The 13,643-nt window shown below is 43.0% G+C and overlaps 1 protein-coding gene across 4 annotated transcripts in view; it reads right to left on the bottom strand.

Annotated features, from left to right (window-relative positions):
* The window catches only part of ADGRB1 (adhesion G protein-coupled receptor B1), a 206,964-nt gene continuing 196,787 nt past the window's right edge, over positions 3,467–13,643 (bottom strand). For all 4 annotated transcript variants that reach the window (XM_021387913.1, XM_021387911.1, XM_021387912.1 and 1 more), the window contains one exon: positions 3,467–5,322. In XM_021387913.1, the coding sequence (XP_021243588.1) occupies positions 5,125–5,322 (198 nt within the window). In that variant the 3' untranslated portion in view covers positions 3,467–5,124. The remainder of the gene's footprint in view (positions 5,323–13,643) is intronic.

Below are 13,643 nucleotides of genomic sequence, written 5' to 3'. Positions count from 1 at the left end.
ATCTTCCATGTCATCACAGAAATCATAGAATCATAGAACATCCCAACTGGAGGAGACCCATAAGGATCACCAAATCCTATTCCTAAGTCAACTCCAGAGCTTGGTAGGAAATTGGCCTATGCATGGGGCTTGCCAGCAAGATGGAGTTTTGAGCCTCAGACACATAGAAGGTTTTTTGGAAAACCATGAGTGAAAGTAGTTCTGAGCAAGCAAGCGCTAGGAGAGGTCATCCACATGGGTCCCATGAGGACTCCTTACTCAGAAGGCTGTTGAAAGCGACTTTGAAGATGTTTTCTATTTGTACGAAAGCTACAAGGCAGACGTTTCCCTGGAGAGGCACTGACCTCATCTTGGAAGGTGAAAATAAGAAAAACAAAACAAAACAAACAAAGCTACTCATCTTCTTTCTTTTCTTCTCTGTTTAGATCACAACAGCAGCTCAGGAGCAGATAATCAGGCCCAAACTCATCTTACCTCATCTCAGACGCTTAGTTAGCAGCACAGTGAGCCCAAGCAATCCCTTCAGCCAGAGAACAGAGAGAAATCAGTGCAGAGGTGTAGACACAGGCATTCTTTGTTTGCCCCATGGCTATTGACTGCAAGATAGGATCATGGGATAATGAGACAATTTGGGGGGATCTAAAGAGGCTAAATTAAGCTGTGGCCCTCCCTTGCAGCCTTACAACTTCATAACTGTAGTGCAAAAGAAAACCTCCTACATGTACACTGACCTCCTGCATCTACTGTTAATTACTGCACTGCTTTTAATGACAATTCCATGAGCACTGCAGGGATGTGTGCTCCCTTTTTCCATGTCTCCTTGATGAGAAACAGCAGCACTTCCTGACCCACCTCTGAGGCTGCGATCCCAAATTTGGGTTCACCTGTCCTCCCAGCCCCTCAACCTGCAGTGTGTCTGTTGGTTAGTATTTCCCTAATCTGCCTGTTAACTTTATACAGTGATGGCATGGGAAATGTAGGGCTAGGAACACTTCTGGCAGGAAGGATGGAGAAGCCTGAGGACATGCCATCACATGCTGCTGATGAAGATGAGCTGGATCATGGCTCAGGAGATGGGGGATTAGGATAACACCCTCAAGGCAGACGTACACCTCTGGAAACATTTTAAGACATTTCAGGATATCTCACAATGGGCCACCAAGGCTATAAATGGGGACTTATGGTCTCTGGAGGATGAGCTCCTCCACTTGGAGAGTTACCATGAGAAATTTCCATATAGCAGTCATAGAATCATGGAATCACAGAATTGTTTGAGTTGGAAGGGACCTTTAAAGGTCATCTAGTTCCACTCCCCTACAATGAACAGGGATGATAATAATAACAAGTCTCCCTGATGGGTTGGTGTAAGCTAAAACGTTTTAGCCTGTCTAGCCACAGCCTCCTATCTTATTTTGACTGAACACACCAATTGCTGAGATGGGTTATGCCAAGCACGATGTGCTGTCATCCGCTTCTACTTGCAGGTGTCACAGCAGGGATGCATCACAGCAAATTGGTCTGAGATCCAATTAGTTCCAGCGAGATCAAGAGTAGTCATTACTTCTGGGGACATGCTGAGCTGTGATGGCTCTGGACCAAAGTCCTGGAGAGCAGAAATGTTGGATCCAATTTAGCAGACCCCTAAGCCTCCTGCAGGCCTAACTATAAACCTAAAAGGACTATTCCTATAGCCTATACCTATAAACCTCCACTTGATGGAGAAGAGTCAAGGAGATACTTTCCCACTGGAGATTTTCAGCCATTCAGGGGTAAATGCCAAGGAATTTAACAGTCTCAAGCTCAACTCATTAATTGTTGTCTTTCAGGAGTGATATGCTCAACCACTTCATGCACTGAGTCATGCTTCTGGAGGTGATGGAGGTGGAAAGGACATCAAAGTGAGATTGGGATTGGCTTTGCCTCACATGGGCGGAGGAGCATCAGCATCTCCTTGGCCCCAGTGGAATCTGTAATCCAGCATTGCTGCCTTCTGCCATTCATAGAATCATAGAACTGTTTGAGTCGGAAGGGACCCTTAAAGGTCACCTAGTCCAACTCCCCTGCAATGAACAGGGACGCCTACAGCTAGATCAGGTTGCTCAGAGAATAATCCTGCCTAATGTATTAAATTTCAGCCCCTTTTGACATACATTGGGAAGAGGGCAGCAAGGCTTGTTTTAGAGATATTTATGGAAAAGCAGACTGGGGTGCACAGAAACAGGAAGTCTTCGTGCCTTGGAAATATGCATAATGATGGAAGGTAGTTTTAGAGTGTCAAGAAGCTACAGGTTAAAGACAAAGGATGGACCTGAGACAGTGAAGTTTGGTCTTAGACTATGGCTCTTCCAGGGCAGCAACGTGAAGATCCAGGAGAGGTGTTTCCCAGCACCCGAGCGTGATGCAAACCACACATGGGCACTTTTAAAAAGCAGACATCGCTAGAGTTTACACCTCTTTTATTAGAAATAAGACACATTCATTTTGTGCTCTGAAAACTGTACAGAAAAAAAAACCTGACAAATATAGGAGGGAGGGGAAGGCATGGTATGGGGGCAGGGAGGGTGGGGGAAAACAGAATTAACTGGAGGAATTGAGCAGAGAAAGTCGAATATCAACAGTTATTAAACAAACATTTATCTCTGTAATTACATAACACCGTTAATGTCCTGCAAATCGGCTGGAGTGAATGGGTGAGTGGAAAACGTCTGAGGAGAAGAAGGGAGGCTTGATTGGGCATGGGAGGGGAGGGAAAAAAAAAAGAGAAAAGATTTAAAACACAGTATAAAGATATCTGTATGCTAAAATTCATTATGTGTAACTATAATAATTACAATATCATACAACCCGGCATCTGAGGGAGGCCTTTGTGCTTTCCTGTTTCATAGAATAATCTAAAATTGGACAATAATATCACAGTTTTTATAAGTAATGATTTTCCCTATTTTTAAAATGCTTGGATTTTTTTTTAAGTTTTTCTTTCCATTCATCCATTATATTATACACTTAGTGGCAAAATAGATGCCCCTGTCCTTAAAGACCAATCACCCACATGGCCCAATGGAAAGATGAAACAGAGACATCTGCATGTCAAGCAACATCTCTCAGTGAGAGAAGCACAGTTGGGGTCAGTGATTGGTTCACCTTTTGTATTTATTGTTCGCTTTTTTCCTAAAAATGCTAAATAATAATAAAATAAGACACTCAAACACGCAGTAATAATGCAGACCCTGATCAAGTTTTACTGCTATCTGGAACAACATGGCCACTCACAAGCAGAAGTTTGTCACTGCATGTCTCCAAATCTGGGAGAGTTGTTCCAAATGTCATAGAATCATAGAATATCCCAAGTTGGAAGGGACCCCTAAGGATCACACTGTTGGAAATGATAGGAAAAAATAAAAGAAATAAAAGTTTGCATGAAATGTCAGTGGTTTATTTTTTAAGGATAAAAATATTGCACAAGACGTTTGGGGGTGAAATGTAGAGAATTTTTTTTTTTTTTTTGCAAATAGCCTTGAGAAATGTCTAATGAAAAAAAATGCTATTTTTTTAATGTTGAAATAAAAAGACAGCATTTTATGATGAGGACTGTCCCACTCTGCTGACCAGCTCCACGTTTTTGTTCTTGTAGGACTATAAACCTGCCCATTGGCTCTGGGCACTGGGGAGGGAGAAGAGCCAATGCAAGGAAAAAGCCACAGCTGAAAATGAATAAAGCAAAGCAAAGTGAGCGGTGATGGGGCTGTGTGTTCCCACCATCCCCAACTTTCCACGGAGCAACTTGCCTTCCACCTTCAGTAGGTGGCATCCTCACCCCATGCCTGTGTATTCGTATGGCAGAGAAAGGCATTCGAAACGACAAGAGCCAAAGAAAAGAAAGGTCTCGGGTTTCAAGTTCTCTTTTTATTGAAGAAAAGAAAAGAAGAAGGAAAAAAATAGATTATTTTTTTTGTTTGTTTGTTTCCAAGTGGACGTTATTCATGTTGTCAGTTTGTCTCAATGTCCTAAGGCAACATCTCTGTATACCAAATATCTCCAGGTACATTGGTGGATCTGTCTTTCCCTCTTTCTCTCTCTGCCTTCCAGGGAGGGGCAGCTTGGAACAAATCTGAGTCCAAAAGCAAGGAAAAGTAAACAGAAAAAAAAAGGATGAGGCCAAGCAGACCTTCACATGGCCCGTGCTGAGTTTATCTATGTAACAGTCAATGAAATGACCTACATTCTTCTTGTTGGTCTGTTTTTCTAACACCTTCAACCCTCTCCCTGGAGATGGGGCAAGCAGATTTTGGAGGTGGTTCCTTTCTCCTGTGCTTGTCCCATTCCTTTGGGTGCACAGGAGCTCCACCATGGAGGGCTGAGAGGAGAAAGCCCCACCTTACCTCTCCCCCTAAGCCATAGGTGATGTGACTCTCACCACCACTTCCCCCCTGGCCCCGTTAGGGACATGCTGCAGAGACGCCAAGACACCAGGTTGTGGGGTAGCATGAAGTGGGGACATCTCCTCAGCTACCACTTGACACATCCCAGCTCCTTCCTTCTCAGTTGAGATGATGAGGGAGAGGTGGGAAGTGAGGACCGGCAAGGGATGCCATAGGTTGTGTCTCCTCCAGGACCTACAGCCACAACGCATCCTGGTGAGGCTCCTGCCGACGTCACCTCCTGTGCTCCCCAGACAACCTCCATCTCCTTGGCTCTTGGTGGTGGCTTCTGGGTGTCCTGCAGCTCTCCGTGGCACAGCAGGAAGGGTCCCGGCGTATGGCAGTGGCCCCAAAGCATCTCAACAGGGCTCTTCCCCAAAACATCTCAATAGGGATCTTCCCCAGCAGCTCCTCCCCACCCTCTGCCTCCTCCTCCTCGCTCTCTTCCAGGCTCACTTCTTCTCCAGTCCTACCTGGCAAAGCTCGTGTTGTCCTGAACCTACATCTACTATACTCTATAAAGCAATATTTCCCCTCTCTGCTGAGAACGATACAAAAGTTACTCCGTCTTACCAAAGGTTTCAAAAGAAACCAAACACTTCTCTTGCTCGGTTCCGATTTAATTTAATCATTTCTTTAAAACGTGGTTTTGTTTGTTTGTTTCATTTGTTTTCTGGAAAAAAAAGTCCCTTTCTTCCCTTTCCGCTCAGACCTCCGTCTGAAGGTCAATAATGTCTTGTCCCACCAGAGGGATGGTGGCCCCTGTTTTCTCCCACTCTACAGTTTTTAGTTCTAGGGGAGATTGTGCCACAGGTTCGATGTCCTTTTTAACCCATGACGGTGGGGACTGGACTTTCCTGATTCCTTCCCAGGGTCTCTTGTTTGGTGTCTGCTGTTTTTCTTGCTGTGAGAGGAGGAAAGTGTAAAAAAAAAAGGGAAAAAAAAAAGAGAGAGATAAAGGTTAGATAAAGGTTAGATGCAACAAATGCCAATTTTTCACCTCCTTTACCCCTATATCAAAGTAAATCTTTCTCATCCAAGATAATGTGGGATTTCAGTGAGAATTCACTTGGTGTCTATTTTCAGGAAGAAAATCTAAGCTTTTTTTCTTTGCTATCTCTAACACAGTACCTTGATACTTGAGCTTTCAGCCAAGGCTTTCGTCATTCACAACTCCGCTGAAAAAACTGAAAACAGTTTTAAGAATTTAACCTCTTTTTCTGTTTCTACAGGAAATCCTCATGTGAAAATGCAGATTATGTTGAGGTCTCTTTGAATGTACATTGATTGCATTTTATACAGATGAGAAGATGTTCATTATGTAGCGCAGCTATTTATGGGCTACAGAACTGCAGTATCCTGGCTACTCTACCAGTGAACCCATGCTGTTAGATGGGCTGTAATGTCAGCTCTGAGGCTGAAAGCATTTCCATCAGCTCTACACAAAGCTTTCAAGGCTTTACTGACTGCTAGACTGCTATTAGTCCCCTCTTCTGCCAGTGTCCCACCATAGATATCAATCCAGGGAATGCCTTTCAGTGTTTCTTCTGGTTTGCACCAAGATAAGACTGTAAAATGGGTGAACTCTTGAAGGGGAGTCCATGCAATGATTTTAAATGAACCGTTCCACTAAATTGGCACCCTCCACCAAGAGTGATGCTTTTCACAATTAATTATCCCCACAAAACACTCCAGTGCTGGGTGAGAAAAGGCTTCATTACACGTGGCAGGAAAACAGAGCTCTTTTCAGCCATATACGAAAAAAAAAGTGGAGACTGGCAGAAAGGGTGGGAGGAAAGGCAGCTGCATGGGTTGACAAGGAGGGAAGAAGTCTGGGAAGAAGATGAGGAGACATGCATGGAGATCACATGCAGTCCAGGATGAAAATGTCACCAGAATATATTAATGAGAGGAGATGAAGCCACACATAGACTGATTGCACTGTGGGATGCTGCAGAGATGAATGATGCCCCCATTTGAAACCTAAACACCCATCTGCTACACACTAATCCACCTGCCTTGGATTTTGAATTCATTCCTTCCTAAAAGCCTTGAGGTGGCTGGCCTGTGATTTATCCCAACTCCATGTTGCAGTGACGATGGGAAAGGCACTGCACCTTCATCCCAACAGGGCTGGCTTTCATCACTTCACTCAAACCACAATTTCTCCTTTTCCAAACTACCACCCATTATATAAGGTATGTCTGGAGTTGTCCCTGCATCCTGGCAGCTGCTCATAAAAAGGAAAAAATCCTTCTCTGAAAGAGTGGTAATGCATTGGAACAGGCTGCTCTGGGAGGTGGTGGCATCACCATCCCTGGAGGTTTTCAAGAAATGCGGAAATGTGTCACTTGGGGACATAGTTTAGTGAGTATGGTGGGGATGGGTTGATGGTTGAGCTTGATGATCTTACTACTCTTTCCAACCTTAAAGATTCTGTGATTCTGTAAGGGATAAGATTCAAGGAGAGGTCATTTGGTGGCCAAAGAAACAAATGTACAAACCAGGTAAACCTGGTCCTCTCTCCAATGGGATGTGAAAGCATTCTGAAATGACCTTTGTTTTCATGCAAGTGGAGAAAATTTAACTTCTAAAAAAACCTTTGAAAGAGAACGGTTTTTTTAAATCAAATTTTGGAAAATTATTGTTCAGAAGAATGCAAAACACTTTAGTTTTTAAATTCTGCAGCTGTGGTTTGCACTAACCCCTATGACACACAGGTCCTCTTACGCCCTGTGTTATTCTTACTTTATTCCATGATGTAGCACAATGCTGATTAGTAGCAATATGACAGAAAAGATGATACAATTGTTGACTAATTCCATTATTTATTTTGGAACTCATTTACAAATGACTGTTAGTAAAACCTGAAACCTTCTCATTTCTGTGAGTGTTGTAATGAGACATGTTCAAGCCTTCCTTGAGACTTTTACCTGTGGTGTTTTTGCAGGCCATTAGTCTGCCATGAGCAGATGCAGTGAGGAGGTGCATAGAAAGACAAAAGCAGGAATAGAGCAAAAACTGAAATGAAACTGTAAGTTTTCAAGAAACTGTAAGTTTTCAAGAAGATGAGGAATAAAAACCTTTGTCACAGTTGCTCCTCTCAATGAAAAATACTTTTTCTCCCACAACTGTTTCAGCGCCACAAGTTTACTGATGTCCACTGCTGTGTTATTAAAAAAAGAGCAGCACAAATGATTCGTAAATAATTCCACCTTTTCTCTCAAATGAAAGCCTTTCTTTGATGGTATTTTTACATCTACCTTCAGCATCAGGTCCTTCTATTCCCAACCAGTTTCTGTTTTAACAGTGCCTATGTCTGCCATGCTCCTGATCTCCAGCCTCTCTTTTATGATGTGAAGACACACCCAGATCTCATCATATGCACTGAACATGATTAGCAAACTTCAGAGCCTTTGTGATGAATGAGCTACGGAGTCGGAACGGTTGTAAATCCATATATGGAATGAAAATTGGGAAAAAATGAATAACTTATGAGTTCAGATCAACAACGATGACTTCTCACTGGATATGTCACTGAGGAATAAGAGATGTGGGTTACAATAATTACTCAGTAGTGACAAAAAAAACATTAAATATTGGTGATTATTAAGAAAAGATTAATGATAGAAATAATTAGGAAAGGAAAAGAGAGTGAAAGAGAAAACATCATTGTGACAGTGCACAACTCCACTCAGCACTTTGAATATACCATGTGCACTTCATAGGTTTCACTATAGACCTTTCTCCCTCCGCCCCCAAAAAAAGTACAGTGGAATGGAAGAGGGTGGCCATTAACAAAGTTATAGAGCATGTTCTGTAGGAGGAAGAGTTGTAGAGACTTAAGGCTTTTCAGCCTTGAAAGATGGACCTGCTAGCAGTCTATGACACTTAGTGGCATTATTGATGGTAGGAGTAGACTACTGATGGTAGTGATCATCTCTTTCAACACAAGAGCTATGAGCACGATGAGATACCAAGCAGTGCCTGGCCCAAAGCAAACACTAGAAACTGATGCTGCACACAGTGCCCAGTTGAATTGCAGACCACTTTTCCACACCTCTGTGTTGGTGCTGAAAATGGCCAAAGTCACAAAAAACAAGAAGAGATATTCACAAAAGGAAAATTCAATGAATACTGTGAATTTTTTCTATGAGTGGGCATGGTGGTGATGGGTTGACGGTTGGATTTGATCTTAGAGGTCTTTCCAACCTGAATGATTTAATGAAATGACACGATTCTGCTTCTAATGATCTTTCAGCACAAATCAATGGAGGCTAGGGTTGCTTTTTGGGGTTGCACTACTATGACTGCCCTGTTCCTTTATTTTCCCAAGTTGATTTCACTCTGCCAAGAAGAGGAGGCAGGGTCAGACTGTCCTTGGGTCTGCTGTAACTATCTAGTTTATCAGTGCAATGGACTAAGTAGTGATGATGAGTTTATTGAGTTCAAAGTCAACTTAAAGCAAGAAAATGGAATGGAATCTCAGGAGACCACCAAATAGAGACAGGTGCCTTGCTTTTAGCTTTCCACTTCTCATAAGTGAATGAGACTTTTCTCATAATGCTGGGAATGAAGATGGGATGCATCAGCTATCCACTACCACAATCGTAGAATATCTCAAATTGGAAGGGATCCCAAAGGGTCACTGAGTCCAACCATGCACCACCATCCCCTAGAGCAGTGTACATGGCCATGTCCCTGCACCAGTACAGAAAGACTGTGTCTGTAAGAACTAGGATGAGATAGGACGAGAGCAAATGGCCTCAAGATGCGCCAGGGGAGGTTCAGGTTGGATATCAAGAAAAACTTCTTATCTGAAAGAATGACCAGGCACTGGAACAGGTTGCCCAGGGAAATGACAGAGTCACTACTCCTGGAGGTGTTAAAGAAACGTGGAGATGTGGCACTGAGGGTCATGGTTAAGTGGGCAATATTGGTGGTAGGTGAATGGCTGGACTAGATGATCTTAGAAGTCTTTTCCAACCTCAATGATTCTATGATTCTATGAACTAAGCAGGTTAAACGCCATCAGCCTGGCTGAGCTCTGTGAAGAATGCAGGGAGACAAAATAAAGTCTTCCCTTCTTGGCATGAGACACCCTGGGAACTGGTAGCAGGCTCCTGGGAAAAGCTCCTTTTCTTTCTTTCCCTCCATATGGAAACAGTTTTTATTGGGTCTCAGTCATATACGGAAATGCCGCTGGGCTCACGCTTCAGGTGGCATTGTCCTCCAGCCATGCGGGGGGGTCTTAGCAGCCCTAGTGGATAGGAGGAAAACTGAGCACAGTTTTCACAGAAAAGAACAAAAATTAAAGAGGCAGTTGGGTAATCTGGCTGTAAAAGGCTCTGGTGCTGGGCCAGGGCTTGGTGCCTTGGTGACAGCCAGGGCTGAGACAGTAGCTGAAAGCAGCAGAGCCTGCTCTGCCAATAACTCAATGAGACAGAACCATTACTCTGGCTTGACACAGCCCACAAGCTTCTGGGTGTTGGGGAGGGGAAAAATGTTTATCAGTTCCTGGCTGGTGCCAGGATGGCAGAGCACAGTGCTTTGAAGGAGGAGTTGGGAAGGGAGGGAGGGCCCAAGATGGGGTAAAATCTGACATATGGGGCAGACGAGTGTCTTTATCACAATGAAATGTGCAAGCTTCTAAGCTGTATCTCCTCTTTTTCTTTTTTTTTCTTCTTTTTCTTTTCCTTTCTATTAATTTATATGTTTTTAATACCCAAATTTTACAGCTACCCTGAATGACCCGAGGAGGAACTCAGTGCTTTCTACAGAGTCTTCTGAGATAACTCCCCTAGAACCAGCTACTCCCACGCTGTGTTCATCGCCTCTAGTGTCAACTTGAAGGATATTTCATGACCCAAATGGTCTCTCCCCATGACACTGATGACTTCAGGACCAGAATGAAGTTATTCAGAGCGTATAGCAGGGAATCTGAAAGACTAATGTGGCTCATGCTGTCTAATCCATCTTTGGATGAATGTCGATGAAAAGTGATTAGAAAATGGGAAAGCTGTCTTGTTTTTCTTACAGAGTGATAAATTTTCCCTTCTTTGTTTGAAACAAGTTGTAGCTGCAATTACTTCTTCTTATAACACAAACCTCCAAAGACGATAGTTTATGTTGTGGCTAATTTAACAGAAAAGCAAAATAAGAGGAACCGGCTCATTTTATTTAGAATTTCATTTGGGGAAGAAAAAGTAGTAATGTGTGTTTTTAATTTGAATTCAAGGAAACCAATTAGAAAACTTGAAATATGCACTCACTGGGGCATCAAAATATGTATTCTGCTTCTGTATCATCTGAAGTTCAGTGGATCTAACCTATAGGGGTTGTGTTGAGCCAGTCTAGTGAGATCATGCACGGAGCCTTAAGAACTCTTTCCATAGACTTATAAAGAGCTCCCTATTTGAAGGTTGTAGAGAAAGACAGTGAGCCCACCATCATGAGTGAGCTATTCTCCAGGCTATTTTCACTATCCAGATAATAGATCACCTTATTTTTGCACCGAGGAAGCCATTGGTGAACATGAGCAATTGGGTGTTCCCCAAAAACACTGAGATCATTAAAAGGCTCCTTCACACCTCATAGGGGCACCTAGGGATGCCATGAGGATACCAATAGCACCCAAAGCATGATTCCTTAGAGGTTCCTTTGCTTAACCGGTCCAAGTAACAAGAAGCTGCTATCTCCTAGAGGGCACTGAATGGTTTTGGAGCAGCTGATACCTGGCTCACAACAACAGACAAGGCAGGAACTGGCTGTCATCACAGAAGATACTTGGAATAAGATGTTTTTCTAAGAAATGTTCATGCCACATACTTGGGACATAGTTTTCAGATGGAGGAAGTGAACTGCTGAATGCTGGTATATGGGACACAAGGTAGCTGACGGATGGTTTAAGGCTGAATGAAAGAAAATCTGACTTAACTTTCATAACAAAATTTACTGTAGTAGTTATTATACTTTATGTAGTATTCCTCCCTATAACTGTTACTGCAATTTGTCTTTTAATAGTTGTCAATTACAAAAGCTTTAAAAAATTCAGAGTATTAACCACATGTCACGAGGGAGACATGCTACCCATAACCAGGGCTTCTCCTGCAGAAGGACGCAGGCACTCAATTTTCAAATTCCTCAGTGAGGAACAAGCCTGTGTTAAACACAACCACCAGCATCTGAACCTCAGCCCATGCAAAGAAGTTCCCATAGAGAGAAGCTGTATTTTCCCATCCAGGAGCAGAGCTGGCAGCTTGTGAGCCAGCACAAAAAAGTGCAGGTAGCCATCAAGCAAGGGAATTAATTGTGTTAAGCAGCAGAGCATGCCAGACACACAGCCCCGAATAGCAATGAGCTACAGTGCTGATCAATAGTTCTTTTTTCTTGCTACTCTGTTAGATGCCAAAGCAAGTGCTGGTGGGATGGGCACATCCTGCAGGTGTCTGAAGGGGCAAGCTAAGAATGTGAAGAGGAAAATAAAGTAGAAACAGTAGTAGAGCAGAAAATAGGGAAACATCATAGAATGGCATAAAAAAAAAAAAGTGCATATATTTTTCCACATGGTTTGGGAGCGAGTGTTGGTCCAGGACCAACAGAGAATTGGGATCGGATTTCAGAGCTGAGCTTAGAGCTGCATTACAGAATGAGTCCAGAGCCTTTATGTGAAGTCCAGGACAGGGCTGCAGCCAAAGCAAAGGGCTCTTTAGCTGCTGAGAGCAGCTAATAGGAAAGAACAGGCAGGGCAGTGAAATTTGCCAAGCATTGTTCAGTGCAGCTTTTGCTGACCTCTGCAAAAATAAAGATCTGCTGTTTGAAATGAAAGCAAAGCCAGATGCTGGGAAGGGGAGAGGAATATGTATGTGATTCAAACTTCTCTAATGGAACTGGATCAAAGGGCTCCTGCCAAGGGGGAAGGCAGGAGTGGCACTTCCATCATTTTCAAAGCTGGCATTAAGTACAGAAGAAACAAAGCCCTGGCTTACCTTAGAGGCTGCAAAGCCTCTGTTTCATGCCATGCTGTTGCAGAGCATGGGGACCCCTCCTGATGTCAAGCTCAAGTGCTGGGATCTCTTTAGCAATTAACTCAAGAGGGAGAAGATGCTTTACCCTGACAATACAGATCTGTGCAGGAAAACCTTTCCCATTTAGTACAAAGCAATTTGAAAGCAGCTACTGTCTTCCTTTAATATGGATGGCTCTCTGCTGAATTAATACAGACCATGGGAAACATCCGTATGCATGGGAAAGAAGGGAAAAGAGACTACCAGGCAAAAGGTAAATTTTTAAATTGAGAAACAAACTTGCAGCAAGTTTGCCAGCAAAGAGATTTACATTTTTAGCAATCAGTTGACTAAAGCACAACTCAAAGTTATGGGAACGAGTAGGAAGTACCAACCTAACACTTCAACATGCATCTGTTTGGGCAGCAAAATGTGCCTTACAGCTGCTACAAAGAGATACCTATGATCCTCATGACTTGGATGAACTCAGGATGGTTGAGTTTCAATCCTACAAGATGTGCCCATCCCACCAGCGCTTGCTTCAGCATCTAATGGAATAAACAGCACTGTTGTTCAGAACTAGTTTTAAGACTCATTTCAGTGTTAAAAGTGAAGGCTTGGGGGTTGATGCTGAGATGCGCTTATAATTATTTTAATCACTCAGGATGTGTGGCATAGATGGCTGTTTTCTTGTGATGAAAACCTTGCCTTGGTTGCCTCCAAACTTTTGGTCCCCTCCATGATTCCTGGCTGCAGATAAGTTGTCTAGAGGATAAATATTCAGTCCTCTTGGATTCTTCAACAGTAATGGCTCACTGATTGTCTGCTCAGGGTCTACCCAGCACTCAGTTTGGTCTGGAGTACAGTGCAAGAGCAATAGTATGCAACATCCATACATAAGATGGCTGAAAGTCAGCTGAGAGGAGGATGAGCAAAGTAAATCCTGATGTTCCTGAGTCAAAGTCCTTTTTGGAGACAGAGGCAATCTATCCCAAAGTACAGCTTAAGAGGCGTGAAGGAGTCTTGTCAGCAACTACGTAACTTCCATTTGAATTAGGGCAGATTTTCATCTAAACTTGAAGACTGCAGGAGAGATGAAACTGAATGTAGCTCATGATAAGGTCATATAGAGGTCTATTAAAGCATTAAACATCTGACTTTTTCACTTGCAGCCATCAGATCTTGCTGTATGCTAGTCTGCTAATATTTTGATATTACC

The sequence above is a fragment of the Numida meleagris genome, chromosome 2 (assembly GCF_002078875.1).
Source record: "Numida meleagris isolate 19003 breed g44 Domestic line chromosome 2, NumMel1.0, whole genome shotgun sequence".
Classification (NCBI taxonomy): Eukaryota; Metazoa; Chordata; class Aves; order Galliformes; family Numididae; genus Numida; species Numida meleagris.
This window is presented reverse-complemented; position numbering and strand designations above follow the sequence as displayed.